General features: G+C 42.3%; 1 protein-coding gene across 2 annotated transcripts in view; it reads right to left on the reverse strand.

Moving 5' to 3' along the window:
• ADCY5 (adenylate cyclase 5) overlaps nucleotides 1-18,288 on the reverse strand; it is a 334,442-nt gene that overhangs the window by 61,094 nt on the left and 255,060 nt on the right. For both annotated transcript variants that reach the window (XM_073305114.1, XM_073305113.1), the window contains exon 8: nucleotides 12,905-13,045. In XM_073305114.1, coding sequence (XP_073161215.1) covers nucleotides 12,905-13,045 — 141 coding nt within the window. The remainder of the gene's footprint in view (nucleotides 1-12,904; nucleotides 13,046-18,288) is intronic.

Genomic DNA, 18,288 nt, shown 5'->3' on the forward strand with positions numbered 1-18,288 from the left:
ATCATTTAGTACCAAGTGTCCACCTTCTGGCTTGTGACTTAGATCTGGCCAACATGGTGGATAGATCTCGCCCAGCAACAGATTCATATTCTGCAGAATGAAAGTTTTCACAGAATCCCCTGCCCCCAGAACATTTCTTGCCATTATGGTTATTAAGATAACCTTCCAAATGTAGCACTGTCTTAGCCAGAAGCAACACCTCTGAGGAGTGTGAGCCTCACACACATACCAGTTTTCATGAACTTTTAATCTTGATGATGACAATTCAGGGGCCATATTTTCACATGGAACAGATCAGAGAGATGGGCCTACACTGTGCACACAGCTACCGCAACCGGGCTTGCAAATTTGGTAAATGAACTTCCAAATGGCCAAGAAACAAAGATGGAAATATCAGTAAACCTAGGAAGTGCTCTGTATCATTTCTTCCCATTCTTAATCCCCTCCCAGCACGTGATGATGACTGCAACAACAACTTTATTTCCTATTTTCAAAATGGAGTTAAAATTAAAGTGCCCAATCTTAGATATGTTGAGCCTGAAATCAAAGCAACTGAGCAACAATCAACATCTCTCATTGACTTCAACTGCAGCTTCCCTGAAATGATTTTGTTGAAGGTTCAGCATCCAAGAACTGTGACATTCAAAAAATCAGAGCCCCCTTTGGAAAGTTTTGGCATTCATTGTTAACTAAGTGCCACAATTCTACCCCTGATCTTTGTGCAAAGCTCCCAGTGATATCGGAGGGAGTTCTGCTGTGCATTAAGGGTAGGTAATGTATGGCCTTATTTTTGAATGCTTGGACCATAGACAATAATTAAACATGTCATTCAGTCCACATTCTAGACCGCATTTGACACCTTTGATTTAATGTCTGAAGTGACTTCTTGATTTATGGAATAGCTTAAGCTTTTGCTACATTATTTACATTAATTATGTAAAGCATTTGGGGAAATGGTTTGTTCAAAAGATGCCGTTCAAAACAAAATGGTCTAGAATGTTCCTATATTGTTAGAGCAATTCCAAGATTTTCAAGTAAAAATAAGAATGTAATAAATGTAAAGTCCCCTTGACTCAAACTTATTACCATACAGACACACACACTCCAGGTATCAGTTGTAGAGCTTCAGGTTCTATATGCTAATTATATGTAAAACAGTAAGTGCTGACTTTTAACTTTATTTTAAAGAATTTAATACAGGATGATTGCCAGTCTTGATCCACCAGAATAAAGTTTGACTTTCATTGTATTTCGCCTATATGAGGTATTAAACATTTTTATGGTGGTTCCAAGAAGTTCTATGCACTCTCCAGACACTAAAGAAGAAGAATATGGATCATAGATATTAAGCAAAGTTCTCTACACAGGTACAGCAACCCCACTGAAATCAAGGGAGTTGTTCTGGAGTCACTGGGAAGAGTTTTCTTACTGAATTTGAGCTACCTACAGATCTGGCTGTAAGAACAAAACAAACTAGATGTGAGATTTCCTGCGAGCTCATACACCATAGTGCTGAGCATGGTATAAAAACATATAAAGATGAGAATAGAATAGAAGGCTTAATATTTTCTCATTTCTGCAGTCAAACAAATTACAAACCAATTCTGAGCATCTAAAAATGATGGGGAAAAATAGTGGGTATGTCTACTCTCAGCTGCCTCATTCCACACTGTAGCCAATGATTATAAAATGATTGCTTGAAAAGAGGATAATGATGAACTTGTTCAGGTCTAATGAGAACTGATTGGAGTTAGCCCCCATTTGTCTCACTCACAGGAGTAAATCCTCTTGCCTTCAGTGATATTGCATGGGGGTAAATGAGAGGAATATTTGCCTCACTATTGTTTTTTTAATCATATCATAGTTAATAGAACAGAAATACTTGTGGGAGTAAAGTTAGGAGGGTTTGCTCCCTTGAGACTTTTTCCAACCTTGATTTCCTAAATAATGGGAGTCATTGTGAGGCAGTGTGGAGGCAAGGAATAGTGTAAATAGGCTGCCTTAGTTGCACAATATGGAGACAGTCGTTTGAGTTAACGCAGTGCATGGTACTAAGTGTCTTTTTTTTTTTTTTTTTTTACAGCTGAATGAGCAGGCAACTATGCGAGTGCTCTTTTATTGGGATGTAAAATGCAATAAAATATTTGGTACTACATTCTGCTCTTGGGTGTCCATAGAGCTCCAAATGAAACCACATGGAGTCTCAAATGTGTTTATCTAGGCCTTTAATTGTTACATTAATAGTATCCAAAATATTTTTTCAAATTTGCTCTTATAACTTTTACACATTTATTGTCAGGTTATTTTTTAAACTGTATTTGACTGTTTCAATTTTATGTTGTAATTAGCTCAGCAATTGTATCGTGGAGGCTTTGGGGAAACATCATCAGGTGATCCTGGCAGAAAGGGTAAAAGTCGGATATCTAAGGGTATGTCTACGCTGCAGCCCTAAGTCGACCTACGTTAGCAGCCATCACTATGTCCACATCACCCTCCTTCTGTTGGCACTGCATGTCCTCCCTAGAAACACTTCTACTGATTCAAGAAGGCCAGGGCCCTCAGCTCCATGCAGCTACACGCTGGGAGCCCAGCTGCTCCCTGGGCTCTCGGCTCCCTGCTGGGAGCTGGGCTCAGCCACCTGTGCTTTTTGCCTCCCCGCTAGTCTACCCGAACCATCCATGCCTATCAATTCCTCTTGTAACAATGTTATCCTTCCACTTGCATCCAGATGTAACACTGCGTGCTGGTGCACGTGATCTCTGTGGGCTGCACTTTCTTATTAAAGATATGGCTGGCTGCAATCGGCTGCATTTTATAGCAATTTGACAATGGCTCCCAGAAACTCATCAAGGAGCCAGAGAGAGCATAAGATTCCTGAGAGAGAGCATAAGATTCCTTTTCTCGAAGTAGAACCACACTTAGCTCTGCTACAGATTGTGTTTGTGACCTTGGCCAGGAGATTTAATTTTTACATTCCCATTTTACAGATGGGGGAACTGAGACAGAAAGATATTCCCCGACCTCCTGGGAGTGTGAGAGACTACAATCCATTCATACACCTAACACACGCCAAGATCCTAGTCTGGAAGGTGTTACAGAAAAGCAAAGTATTGTTACTATTGAGCAAGTGAAAACATCCTCAAGACACCTATGTTATAAATCCCCTTAAATTAAAAATAAAACCTGAGTGTGTAACAGTGAGGAGCAGAAACTCTGTTCTTTTGTGTATATCACACACCGTGCAAACAAAATTGTGTTTCCATGGGGGAATAAATACTAGTTTATCCTGGGTCCATTACCCTGGCTTTAGAAAGAAAAAAATATCCTACGAGTAATAAAAATAGAAACCAGCTGACAGCAGATTCTTTCACAGAGTTACTCTGGATCTTTTCCAGTTCTGTGCAGTCATAATGCCGATCTTGTCCAGGTCTCTTCCACTCAGTTTGCTTTGGCTAATTAACATGAGTGAGATGACTCTAATTGCTCTACACTGTTTATGCTGGAAGAGGCATCACAAGCAACAAACACAGGCCCATCAAGGGAACAGTGCCCCAGTAAGGTTTACAGTAGAGTCTGCCAACTGACAGCAGTTTCTCACACAGGGCAGATTATTTTCTCCATTACTTTTTTTGGAGCAGGCAGGTATTTCTCATGGTGTCTGTTTCCCATCCTCCCCGGCCTTTAAATGCCAGAGGGATATAGTGCCGAGGCTGGCAAAGAGCAAAGAAAGAGGGTATGGTGGAAATTCTGTGAGGAGCTGAGGCAGTTAACATTGAGGGGGGAATGAAGCAGAGTCCTGGGGATCTGGACCCCACAGGGAGGGGTCACATGTATGACAGTGAGCCAGAAACAGAGGGGCCTTGGAAGTGGTGCAGTGTGCCCTGATTGGTGCTAGCTGGCCACCTCTCGGATGGGCTCTGTTGCTCTACTTGGCAGGAAGATCAAGAATGGAGGAGGGGGAGGAAGAAGATCATAGAATCATAGAATATCAGAGTTGGTAATCTAGTCCAACCCCCTGCTCAAAGCAGGACCAACCCCAACTAAATCATCCCAGACAGGGCTTTGTCAAGCTGGGCCTTAAAAACCTCTAAGGATGGAGATTCCACCACCTCCCTAGGTAACCCATTCCAGTGTGTCACCACCCTCCTAGTGAAAAAGTTTCCCCTAATATCCAACCTAAACCTCCCCCACTGCAACTTGAGACCATTACTCCTTGTTCTATCATCTGCCACCACTGAGACCAGCCAAGCTCCATCCTCTTTGGAACTCCCCTTCAGGTACCTGAAGGCTGCTATCAAATCCCCCCTCACCCCTCTCTTCTGCAGACTAAATAAGCCCAGTTCCCTCAGCCTCTCCTTGTAAACCATGTTCCCCTGCCCTTGAATCATTTTTATTGCCCTCTGCTGGATTCTCTCCAATTTGTCCACATCCTTTCTGTAGCAGGGGGCCCAAAGCTGAATGCAATACTCCAGATGTGGCCTCACCAGTGCCAAATAGAGGGGAATAATCACTTCCCTCGATCTGCTGGCAGTGCTCCTACTAATGCAGCCCAATATGCCATTAGACTTCTTGGAAACAAGCACACACTGTTGACTCATATCCAGCTTCTTGTCCACTGTAATCCCCAGGTCCTTTTCTGCAGAACTGCCGCAAGCCAGTCGGTCCCCAGCCTGTAGTGGTGCATGGGATTCTTCCATCCTAAGTGCAGAACTCTACACTTGTCTTTGCTGAACATCATCAGATTTCTTTTAGCCCAATCCTCCAATTAGTTTAGATCACTCTGGACCCTATCCCTACCCTCCAGCATATCTACCTCTTCTCCCAGTTTAGTGTAATCTGCGAACGTGCTGAGGGTGCAATCCAGCCCATCATCCAGATCATTAAACTGGATGAACAAAACCGGCCTCAGGACAGACCCCTTGGGCACTCTGCTTGATACCGGCTGCCAACTAGACATCGACCTGGTGATCACTACCCGTTGAGCCCGACGATCTAGCCAGCTTTCTATCCACCTTATAGTCCATTCATCCAATCCATACTTCTTTAACTTGCTGGCAAGAATACTGTGGGAGACTGTATCAAAAGCTTTGCTAAAGTCAAGATATATCATGTTCACCGCTTTCTCCATATCCACAGAGTCAGTTATCTCATCCTAGAAGGCAATCAGGTTGGTCAGGCATGACTTGCCCTTGGTGAATCCACGTTGACTGTTCCTGATCACCTTCCTCTCCTCCAAGTGCTTCAAAATGGTTTCCTTGAGGACCTGCTCCATGATTTTTCCAGGGACTGAGGTGAAGCTGACCGGTTGATAGTTCCCCGCATTCTCCTTCTTCCCTTTTTTAACGATGGGCATTATATTTGCCTTTTTCCAATCGCCCTCCCCCGATCGCCACCAGTTTTCAAAGATAATGGTCAATGGCTCTACAGTCACATCAGCCAAGTCCCTCATTACCCTTGGATGCATTAGATCTGGCCCTATGGACTTGTGCATGTCCAGCTTTTCTAAATAGTCCTTAACCTGTTCTTTCACCACTGAGGGCTGCTCACCTCCTCCCCATACTGTGCTGCCCAGTGCAGTAGTCTGGGAGCAGACCCTGTCTGTAAAGACCGAGGCAAAAAAAAGCACTGAGTACTTCAGCTTTTTCCACATCATCAGTCACTAGGTTGCCTTCCCCATTCAGTAAGGGTCCCACACTTTCCCTGACCACCTTTTTGCTAACATACCTGTAGAAACCCTTCGTGTTCCCTTCACACCCCTTGCTAGCTGCAACTCCAGTTGTGCTCTGGCCTTCCTGCTTACACCCCTGCATGCTCGAGCAATATTTTTATACTCTTCCCTAGTCATCTGTCCAAGTTTCCACTTCTTGTAAGCTTCCTTTTTTGTGTTTAATCTCACCGAAGATTTCTCTGTTAAGCCAAGCTGGTCACCTGCCATATTTGTTATTCTTTCTGCACACTGGGATGGTTGGTTTCTGCGCCCTCAATAAAGGTTCTTTAAAATACAGCCAGCTTTTCTGGACTCCTTTCCCTCTCATATTAGCCTCCCAGGGGATCCTGCCCATCAGTTCCTTGAGGGAGTCAAAGTCTGCTTTTCTCACGTCCAGGGTCCATATTCTGCTGCTCTCCTTTCTTCCTTTTTTCAGGATCCTGAACTCGACCATCTCATGGTCACTGTTGCCCAGGTTGCCATCCAAGATAATCAATCTTCCTACCACTCCAGGAAAGGCTACGAAGAAGAGCTTCAGAGGCTGTCAGAGAAGGCTGAGTGAGCCAGAAAGGGTGTAATTTCACTGAATTCAGACCCCACTTAACTTTACTCCACCCTGAATCTTCAATAGAAAATTGGGACCAGGCAGGTGGTTCAGGAAAAAAAAAGATATCCTGGCCCATGTGAATACTTCTTGTTTGAGAATAATGAACCTAACCCAAACGTGTCAACTTGATGTTCTGCGTTGTTGGTATCACAGTGTGATTCTAGCCCAACTGAGTTCACCCTCTGGAAACCCATCCCCAGAGCACAAAGAGAAGATGAGGACTAGCTACTTCCCAGAGCACCCAGTGCTCTCCCACTACCAATGCTCTATTGCTGGTGAGAAGTGCTCTACTGGGCTGGTGTCTCACTGCAAGAATGGCTGCATTGCATCATGACATAAGTGTCATGTTACAATGAAGTGACAAGATAAAGCTTACAAAGTTATAGAAAAAAGGGTATGGGCACTGTGACCACTAATCCATCTCACCCAGTACCACTAATATATTTCAAACCTCAGAGCCCCCACATACAGGATTTAAAAAAATAATCAAATTGCCATTAGAACATTTCTCTCTGTCCCCCTGAATGTGGAAATTTGTTTCCAAAATGTCTTTGCTGAGGAAATGCAATTCAAAAGCGTGTAGTTTCTCTTGTGTGTGACAACAGGAAGGCCAAAAGAAATGCTTTAAAGACACCCTTAAGACAAACATTAAGAGATGTGGAATCAATACCACACACTAGGAGACAGTAGCCCAGGACAGGGCTAACTGGCCAAGACTTGTCAGAGTAAGGACGATCGCTTTTGAGGAAAATCGCCTTGCCCTGGTCACATAAAAATGCCAGAAAAGAAAGGACTGACGAGTGTCATGTAGCAATCATGGCCCAACACTGCCTTCCAACATTACCTGCAATGTTTGCCAATGAGTTTGCGGCTCAAGGATCGGACTCCTCAGTCACCAAAGGACCCATCAAAATAAAAACCTGTGGAAGAGATCATCCCTGACCCTGAGGGATCGCTAATGAAAACCTTTATACCACACCATCATATAGCTCTTCTACCTAGAGAAAAATATTTGTATTTCTCTCTCTCTCTCTCACTCACACACACACACACACACACACACAGACACACTCCACCACAATGTACTTCAATTGCAATATCAATGTATTTAAAAATGCTATCCATCCATTTATTTTGGTAACTGCATCTGTATATTTACAAAACACATTGCATTCTCAAAGCTGTGCATCCTGAAGAGAAAGTAGGTGTGGCTACTACTTTAGTCTCACTTCCTGTCTCCAGTGTTTTCCTTTGGCTAATCCAGATTTATGGGCCCATATATCTGAACGTGAATATTACAAACAATCTTAGAGGGCTGGGAATGGGAAAAAATGCACAGTGAGTGGTATGGAGGGAGGGGTACATTTTCAGGAGTTTGGGATGACATTGTTACTCATGAAGCTCAAAGCCATGACATCTTCCCACATAGGTGCTGATAAAACCCTTGTCCACCTACACATATTTTTGTGCACTCATATTTTATGTCTATAGACATATAGTTTACAGACATAGTGTGTATGTGCGCACACAACACAGGGTATGTATCCATTACAATAGCTGCAACATGTATTTTATACATCCACTGCACTACCCATGTGGCAGGGTAGAAATCAAAGCTAACTATTACAAAGCTGCATAAGGAGAATTTATCTTAAGGGAGAAAAAATCCCACCTATGATTGAAACAGCAAACCACCTGCCTAGTGGACATTAAAATGATCTTTTCCATGGAGAATGCAGGTATTATTTTTGGCTACAGCATCACAAACAAAAGGAAAGTGTTGCATAAAAGTGATAGTGGGGTCTCAAAACCTGAAAATAAGTAAAAAACAAAACTGAGCCAGTTTCAAATTGGTTTTCAGGAGTGAATCTGACACAAAGAGCTGTAGACAATGTCAGCCTCTCAAATTAAAGTCTCCCATCAGTGTAACCAAGAAGTATTAACTGCTACTAAAAGGAATGGAGGTTGATCTACCAGGAAAGAATTTCTAAGCTGAAGACTCTTTCTAAAGGTAAAAGTCATTGCAAGTTAAGGTACAAGACATGTAAAGGAATGAGAAAGTGACACCGTCTTCTCTTGTTCCAGAACGCTCTCCCACTCCCAAGCAATTGGCAGCAATTTTTTTAAATCTTATCTTGATATGTCAATAAATAATTATGTTTTTCCAACTGAACAATGAGCTAGACACGGTAAGCTGTAATTAACAGCGTGACGCATAATACCATTTGGTGTGCTCAAGCCTCATTTCTGAATAGGATGATGCAACAACCCTTTTCAAGCCAATTCAAAAGAAACTTCTACTTATAATTACATGCTATCTTGATTAGGATTTCCTAATAACATCATGCCTACTGAGTCCAAACTACTGAAAAGATAACATAGATTCGTCCACTAACAAATTGTACTGCCAGACAGATAATATGTTATGGCTATTACATGGAACTACATTTAAAGAGCTTGGGAAGGGAAAGAAAGCCTACATTTATTAAACAAGATCACATGACTGTGGAGATACAAGTGGATTAGGCTTCATTATTGTGAAGGTAAAAGATATTATAGGCAGGCTGGTAGCATCACCTATTATTAAGGTTATCTGACACTTCCCATTATATTACCCTGTTTTCAGTTGCTTATAACTTCACCAAACTAATTGTTTGGGCTGAAATTTTACATGCAGGGGTTTGCATTTGGCTGAATTTTTAGGAAAATTTTGTTATGCCTTTGTTAAAAAATTCTGGTAACAATTTCCAGTCCTAGCGTCTGCATGCTTTGGAAGAGGGACTTGAAATTTGACTGGGGAGTGGTCTTTGTGTCAACAATATGCTTTTTGCCATGCCTGTGAAAGTCTGCCTAAATTTGGCCACGTTATAAGCCTTTGGGGGAGAAAATCACAGTTTGCACATGCTCCAGAGAGACTTTTAGATTTTACCAGTTAAAATCTCCAAAGACTCTACCCTCACTGAGCATATTTGAGTCTCTTATGGACTTCCCCTGTAATCATAGAATCATAGAATATCAGGGTTGGAAGGGACCCCAGAAGGTCATCTAGTCCAACCCCCTGCTCGAAGCAGGACCAATTCCCAGTTAAATCATCCCAGCCAGGGCTTTGTCAAGCCTGACCTTAAAAACCTCTAAGGAAGGAGATTCTACCACCTCCCTAGGTAACGCATTCCAGTGTTTCACCACCCTCTTAGTGAAAAAGTTTTTCCTAATATCCAATCTAAACCTCCCCCACTGCAACTTGAGACCATTACTCCTCGTTCTGTCATCTGCTACCATTGAGAACAGTCTAGAGCCATCCTCTTTGGAACCCCCTTTCAGGTAGTTGAAAGCAGCTATCAAATCCCCCCTCATTCTTCTCTTCTGCAGACTAAACAATCCCAGTTCCCTCAGCCTCTCCTCATAACTCATGTGTTCCAGTCCCCTAATCATTTTTGTTGCCCTTCGCTGGACTCTCTCCAATTTATCCACATCCTTCTTGAAGTGTGGGGCCCAAAACTGGACACAGTACTCCAGATGAGGCCTCACCAATGTCGAATAGAGGGGAACAATCACGTCCCTCGATCTGCTCGCTAGGCCCCTACTTATACATCCCAAAATGCCATTGGCCTTCTTGGCAACAAGGGCACACTGCTTAATGTGCTTAATGGCTGTTCCCAGCTGCTGTGAGCCAGGCCATCTGCATGATGGAATTTCCTAATTTCTGAGTGCTTAATGTTGCAACTTTAATAATGTTCTTTTAACATATCATTGACATTACACACCAAAAAGCTAAGTAAGGCTGCGAATCATTCACAGAGGTCACGGAAGTCATGGCTTCCGAGACTTTCTGTGGCCTCCGTGAATTTTGCAGCGCTGGTGCGGCTGACTCCAGGACCAGCCCCGCAGCTGGGAAAGCCCAGGGGCCAGCCACACTGGCTGCTGCTCTGGCAGCCCCAGGCAGTTGGTCCCTGGTGCTGCCCTGGAGCAGCGGTCCCGGACCAGCAGCAGTGGCGGCCGGGCCCTGGGCCGTCCCCGGCCTGGTCCAGCCGCGGTGGCAGTGGGGCCACAGCCTGCCTCCTGCCCAGAGCAGCAGCAGGGCGATGGGCCGTCCCCGGGTGGTGGTGGAGGGCATGGGCCGCCCCCCTCCAGTGGCAGGGCACCATGGACTTCTCCCCTGCCAAAAGGCCGGATGTCCCGGGCCACCCCCAGCTGCAGCAGGGCTCCAGGCTGCCACCACCCCAGCAGAAGCGTCAGCCCGCACTGCTCCCCCCAGCAGCAGTCTTCAGGAGCGCCCTGCTCTCAGCAGGTAAGATTTAGTCACAGGTATTTTTAGTAAAAGTCATGGAAAGGGCCCAGGGGCCATGACTTTTTGTTTATTGCCCGTGACCTGTCCATGACTTTTACTAAAAATACCCGTAACTAAAACGTAGCCTTAATGATAAGCTGTTTGCAGAAAAATGCAGAGACCCTCAATCCTACCTAATTATGCTTAGCAGAAACAAAAAATAATTCTCCTATCACCCAGTAAGCGCTGCAATTTCAAAAATATATGGGGGCATATGCGACATGCTACATAATTATGTGTGCAAAATAATGAACTGTGTCTAGTTTGTAATTTCCAAGTGGCTGTGGTATCAAGAGCACACTTATAAAGTTTGCAGATCATACCAAGCTGGGAGGGCTTGCAAGTGTTTTAGAGGATAGGATTAAAATTCAAAATAATTTGGACAAACTGGAGAAATGGTCTGAAGTAAACAGGATGAAATTCAATAAGGACAAATACAAAGTACTCCCAGAAGAAATGATCAGTTGCACACATACAAAATGGGAAATGACTGCCTAGAAAGGAGTATTGCAGAAAGGAATCTGGGGGTTATAGTGGATCACAAGCTAAATATGAGTCAACAGTGTAACACTCTTGGGAAAAATAAAAAAGCGAACATCAGTCTGGCTTGTTGTATCAGCAGGAATGTTGTAAGCAAGACACAAGAAGTAATTCTTCCACTCTATTCTGTGCTGATAAGGCCTCACCTGGAACATGGTGTCCTGTTCTGGGCACAACATTCAGGAAATATGTGGACAAATTGGAGAAAGTCCAGAAGAGAGCAACAAAAATGATTAAAGGTCAAGAAAACATGACCTATGAGGAAAGACTGAAAAACATTGGGCTTGTTTAGCAAGAAGAGAAGACTGAGAGGGGACATGATAGCAGTTTTCTATCTGGTTGCGACAGAAGGAGGGTGAAAAGTTGTTCTCCTTAACTTCTGAGGATAGGACAAGAAGCAATGGGCTTAAATTGCAGTAAGGGAGGTTTAGTTTGGACATTAGGAAAAACTTCCTAAATGTCAGAGTGGTTAAGCACTGGAACAAATTGCCTAGGGAGGTTGTGGATCTCAGTCATTAGAGATTTTTAAGAACAGGTTAGACAAACACCTGTCAGGAATGGTCTAGTTATTACTTAGTCCTGCCTTGAGTGCAGGGGACTGGACTAGATGACCTCTCAAGGTCCCTTCCAGTCCTACACTTATGGATTCTACAATCTCAGAGACATACCCATTTGTAACTGGAGACACATTTTTAATTTTGCCCTGAATTAACTTGATATGTAGATTAAAGGAAATTCATTTATTTTAAACGTTTTGATTAATCAATAATTAATAAATTAATGTTTGTAAAAAAATTTGACTATGCAAATTACTACAAAAGTGCTAAGTGTTATTATTATGAATTGCCTATTAAAATAAAGTGCTTTCTTTTCCTTCATCTTTCTTGCAGGGAATACAGGGAAATAAGGACTCACCATCTCCAACGTTGCCTAAAATGAGCCAGAGAGCAGCACTGCCCTGTCAAGAAGTTGTGTTGGCAACTGGCTGGATAGCAAATTCAATTTTCCCAAAGGAAGGCTAGGAACTAGAGACCCATTACCATAGGTCAACTATTCCATATGCTTTACAGTGTATTCTTGAGTGCTTTGTGTAGTGCAATCTTAAATAATTCGAGTGATGGAGCTGCCACTTTTCCTTTGGAGAGGTGCAAGTCATGAAAGAGATTCCTTTTAGTAGGGACCCTGGAGACCAGTGAGTATAAATGATGACATTACTTACAGTAGGTGTACATAAAAAACCAAAAGCAATGAAAATAACCTTTGGCAGATACTAGAGTGTGCAATGGATTTGTAGGGCTGGGAGAAATCAATCCCGTTTACATATGGAAAACTTGGTGTCTACACATATTTAGTAGAAAACTTGCTCTTCTCACTCAACGTTGGGTGAGTGTTCACAACATGGTGAAGAGTTAAATAAAAGCAGTCTTTTTTTGCCTTTCAACCTCCCATCTCAGTATTAGTCACCCTCAAATAATGTAGGACCCGATCCCACAAAACACTTGTGTCCAGGAGTACCTATTACTGCTGTGAATTGTCCTTCTGAAGTCAAGGTAATAGTCACTGTGTCCAATAGTAAGTGTGTGCAGGATTGGCCCCTTAGACTGTAAATTCCTCGAGGCAGGGACTGTACCCTATTTTTCTGCAATGTGCCATACACAGCCTATGGTGCTCTATAAATAATAAACAATAATAATAAATATTCCATAAAGCAAAACATCTTTACCATTCTCTTCATCTCCTTGGAGACCTGGTGAGCACCCAGATGGTTGTAAAAGGGGCGATCCACACCCCAGTGTGGAGGGTTATGGCCGATGGAATTGGTGCGCTGTCTGTTCATCTTGGCTATTGTCGCTTTCTCATCTTTCTAAAATAAAAACATGAGAGAATTGCAAGACGTATTTTGAAACATTTTATATGGCAATCACTCCCCACATGCCTTCGCTTCTGATCATTTATCCCCCTGCATTAACCTATTAATCATGCACTTCAACAGAAATAAGGAGCATTCATCTGATCATTTCTTTATTGCTTTATTTCCTGTCCTTCCAAGTGTCACAGACAAGTAGAATGGGATAGTTTTTCAAAGTACTCAAAATTTGGTGCCCACCATTTTACTGGCAAATGATAACCCCTTCCTCTCTGACCACAAACAGCTCCGGTGAGTGCAAATGGGGTGGCTTTTTTTGCCTTGAGACTGAACAATTAAATTCAGAAACAAAACTGTAGTTTTGTAGTTAAGATTCCTTGGAAAACACAAATCAATGTGCCTGCAATTTACAGGACAAAGGCAGAGGGCTAGGAGCCAAGTTTCAATTCTGGCACTGACTCTGGCCTCCTGTACAATGGGGGTGCCTCCCAAAGGAGGGGTGAACTGGCGAAGAATACTTAACGTTTGCCGGGTACTGTATTTGGTAAGTGCTAAGAAGAAAATAACGGTACTGCACAAGGTGACAAAAGGTGTTTTCTCCTCTTCAACTCTAACTACACATTTTGTCTTTGATGGAAATACTCCCAAGGTTCAGGGGTGTTTGGTGGTAAGAGATAGCTATGACATTTGGACCTGACTCAAGACTGCTGCAAAGGTTGGGTGTGTTTGAACCCAGAGATTTATTTCAGGCTCATCACCAATAAAAACAGAAATGCTATGGGGTGATATAATAGTATTGTGAATTACTTATTTTGTGGGTGTTTTCTAGCTAATAAAAAACACTGCTTTTTCAACATAGGATTTTCTCTGTCCTCCCCTTGTTGGCCTCTGTTTTGTAGAGGAGGCAGGAGTAGCTTGTACAAGATCAATCCTGCAGTTTTCATTCAGACCAAGATTTCCGCAGGAGACTTGTTTAGTAGGGAATTATGTGATCTGACCACAATGACTTAACAAAAACCAACGTGACAGTGGTCGTAAGCATGTTACTATATAATTACTGAGAGATGGGCAACCCTTGAAGAGTTCGAGGGTTCTGCTGGAATGAGCATTTGAAAAGCTGTTTTTTTATAAGCTTATGAGATCACCTTTTTTTTAGATTTCCTGGATCTGGCTGAGCACAAGCACCAGAACAGACACACGTAATTATTGTTGCATATCTTGGATTTCAAAGCCAGAAATTGCAGGGACAGCAAAACAATTTTAGAAAAGAAAAAGCCACAATTTTTTCGAAATGATTGAGCCTCGTTCAGCTCAAGTCTTGGATGAAGATACAGGTTAGTCCATATATTCCCCATACGGATTCTCTTGTCCCAAGCCATAACTGTGGTTTCCAAGGCATTCACCACATTCCTGTCACGTTCTCACAGAATGACTGGTGCTATTTCCATGGTAACCAGAGAGTTAACTGTCATGTTTTATATTGTCATGCTTTTTTGAATTAAAAAAACATCTTTGTAAATTTAGTGCTGGGGAAAGGTGATAGATTGACAACCATGGAGACGGTAGTCTTCATGACTCACAGGAAAGGTGCAGTCATACTGACAGCGCCCTCCAATAGACTGCAGGCTTTTCATGCCGAGACCAGTTGCAATAGTGTTTGAGTGAATAGTTCAGTCTTTATACCCCTTTGACTTTGCTGGGAGTGCCAACAAAGGTACTGACTGGGGCACAGGGTTCATAATTGATATCTTAATAGCCACTGGATAGTAACAACCTGGGGTTGCTACTGCCCCAAGGCTGCGTTTGAATTGCTGCAAGGGTTCTATCTATCTCATTACCGACTCCCAGGTCCCTGAGAGCACTGCTAGTATATTGCCACAATGGGGTGGGAGCAACCGCAAGGAACTTTCAGCTCCATGGCAAAACTCGTTAGAAGAAGCCACACATTATCACAAACTGCTGAAGCCACAGAAAGACGAGTGTGGGAAAACAAACCTCATGACTGTCACTCCTGTCTCTCACCTGCATCAAACCAGCATCATTTAATCTATAAGAGCTGCAACTGTGAACATTTTGTGCCAGATGAACTTCACATTAGCAACCATTATGGAAACTCTAGCTAATCTCCAAGAGAGCTGTGTTTTAAATGTGTCTAAAAATACACAAGTATGAAATGACTCTATTATCTTTTAAAAAGCCACAGAACTTTTACTTTTCTAACCTGTACGATCATTTGTGGTTCTCTAGCTGCAACCCCTTGTATAGTTACAGGTCTATATATATCTTCTGATGCCAGAAAAACACTGGCAGAAAGAACAGATTAGGTATCTACAACCAAATATTTACTGCTCTGAATAATAAAAGTGACACTGTCTGTACATTTTATTACAGCTTAGCGAGAGGCTTTCAACCAGTAGCAATCAAAAAAAAAGCTAGCCAGTAAATCTGGTCTGGAGACCCATAAAAGCAAACCTATCTGGTTACATTACAAATGCCTTTATGTCAACAGATGATAAAAGATACATGGGACAAGTTTTCCCCAACGGTGAAGCACAGTCCAGTATGATGTTAGTCTTAGTAAACGCAGATATAATCTTAAGCAAATACTTAATTCCAGAAATCCAAGCAGATAAACTGCAAGGTCTCAGCCAATTAGTAAACTGTATTTGCTTTTGACTAGGGCCAATTGACTATCATATACTAAATTTACATTATGTCAATTGTGTGATTAATTTGAAGGGAATAAAAGACCTCAGTAGGTACATGTGCATTGACAGTTTTGGGTTGGGGCAAGGCCAGGACAAACTGTGGTAAACACACACACTATTGAGGTCATTTACAACCATGAGATCATGGGCCATATAAATTATCCAAAGCTGTGTGAAGAACTCTTGCATTTCCCCCCCCCTCAAAATAGGTGAGATTTTGAACCATGTATTCTGTAGCTTTTGCCATAGATAAAACCCACTGTAGGGCAGTGTTTTGCAGTCAAAGCCTCTGGTAGCGAAATTTTGCTTGCACAAATAAAACACAATACTAAAACTTCTTACTCAAATGGACTTGACTCTTACTTGCAACACTTATTTAAAGGAACCTTCTTAACTTGATTTTTTTTTTAAAAAAAAAATCAGATTTCTGATTGAACACTCTTTAAAAGTATGTTGTGATTTAAAATTTTAAAATAAAAGATGAAGTCCCAGATTGTTAAAGGTATTTAGACATAGCTGCATTCAGTGTCATAATGCCTAACAGATTTAGAAGCCTAAATCTAATTTTTAAAAAGGATTTAGGCCCTTAGGAGTCTAAATCCCATCAACTGGCTATGGAATTTAGATTCCCAAGTGCCTAAATCCCTTTTGAAAAATGATATTTTATGCTCCTAAATTAGTTAGGCATCATGATGCTGAATGCAACAACCCAAAATAAAATCTGGGCCCAAGCGATTTTCTACTCCTCTGTAGATGTTTGTAAGGGTCACTCTTTTCAGTTTAGTGAGCCTATTGCTCCCTTGCTAATTGACTATACGGGAAAACTGACTTGATCGATTGTATCCCTGTATTCACATCATACACACTAATATAATAATTTTTGTACAATATATGCCTTGTTAGGTAAATGAATAACTCACTGGTCATCAATATCATGGTGAAATGTGTGTAGCAACATTACATATAAAGTTATGAATTCCCCCGTATGATGTTGGTAGCGAATGTTCAAAGCCATGCCTGACTAGCCAGGAGTGGTTAAACAGGTCTATCCGAAAAAAAAGAAATGTGTGTTTACCTCAGTTTACATATAAGTAGTAAACACGGTCCTTGAGACAGCAGGAAGAAGACAAGGCAAATCTGCATCTCAGCATATGCAGGGGAGATGAAAAAGCATGGGCCACCTTCACCCCCAGACTCCCCGTTGCCTTCTTTACGACTTCAATAAACTTTGTTTTGAGGGGTACCCTTCACACAATCCACTTCAAAGGGGAACTGGACTATAAAAGTGAGGGGCAAAACCATGCCAGGATCTCTCTCTCTCTTGCTCTCTCTTTCACCTCAGACAACAAAGGAACTAGCCTTTTGACTTTGGCGAGGGGGCGAGAAGGCATCCTGACCTGAAAAATTTTGGTCAGCCCTATTGCTGGGAACAAGTGCTAAGGATTTTACCTTGAACCAATCTAGTTTGTTAAGTTTTAGCTACTAGAAAGCATTTTACCTTTGCCTCTCTTGTAGCCATTTCTGACTTTAATATCTGATACTTGTACTCGCTTAAAATCTCGCTCTTTGCTGTTAAATAAACTTGTTTTATTTTTTAATCTAAACTAATCCAGTGTTGTGTTTAAACTGAGCTTCTTGGTAACTGAAATAACAGGCTGTTGGTTATTGACTATTGACCCTGTACAGGGGCAACGAATCTATAATATCTGAACTGTCCAGGAGAGGGCTGGGCAGCACAGAACACATGTTTGGGGGAAAATTCAAGACTGAGGGTGTGTTGAGGTCAGCCTGCAAGTAGTAACCAAGGCTGCTGGAAGCCAGAGTGTGGCTGGTGTGTTGCTGACAGGCTGCTGGGGTCAGAGCTGCTGGATCAGGACTGCAGCTATGCACAGACACTCAGGGTGTGACCTATATGCTGTTTGGCTGTTTGTGAGCAGCCCAGGTTGGGAACTACAGCAGCAAAGCATTGTGAGGGACCCTAAGGTGCAGGGCAGGTGGTGACAGAACCCCTCACTGGTCTGGACTGCACCCCGGAATGGCACCGACTATACACAAAGTGTCATCAAATGCATGAGAAAACTAGGAAAAGATTGAGAAAAGGAACTGCTGACAATGTCTTTCAATTCTGCTAATCTTTATGTGCTATCTCTTACAATGGGAGCTGCAATATTCTCAGACAGCAATGAGCTTTTCAAATTTAACATGGATAAACTCCAGAAGCTGCTGTGGGAACTTTCAAATATGAGCTTGCAGAGACCGTAAATCTTATCCCCAGAGGTTTTATTGAATTCTCATCACCATTTCCCACACACTGAGCTACAGTAACACCATGTCAAAACCACAGAAATAGTTGAGATTTTCTTAGATCAATCAACTGCATCGAACACCTTTACTCTGTGGCTGCATCTACAGTAGGATTTTTTGAGATCTGTGGTTATCAGTGGGGCAGCTCCAGCAGTCAAAGCTGTTGCATAGATATTCCTAACTTAGCTATAGGATAGCACCTTATATTGTCTTGCTGTCATACTGACA

Source organism: Lepidochelys kempii, chromosome 11 (assembly GCF_965140265.1).
Source record: "Lepidochelys kempii isolate rLepKem1 chromosome 11, rLepKem1.hap2, whole genome shotgun sequence".
Lineage (NCBI taxonomy): Eukaryota > Metazoa > Chordata > Testudines > Cheloniidae > Lepidochelys > Lepidochelys kempii.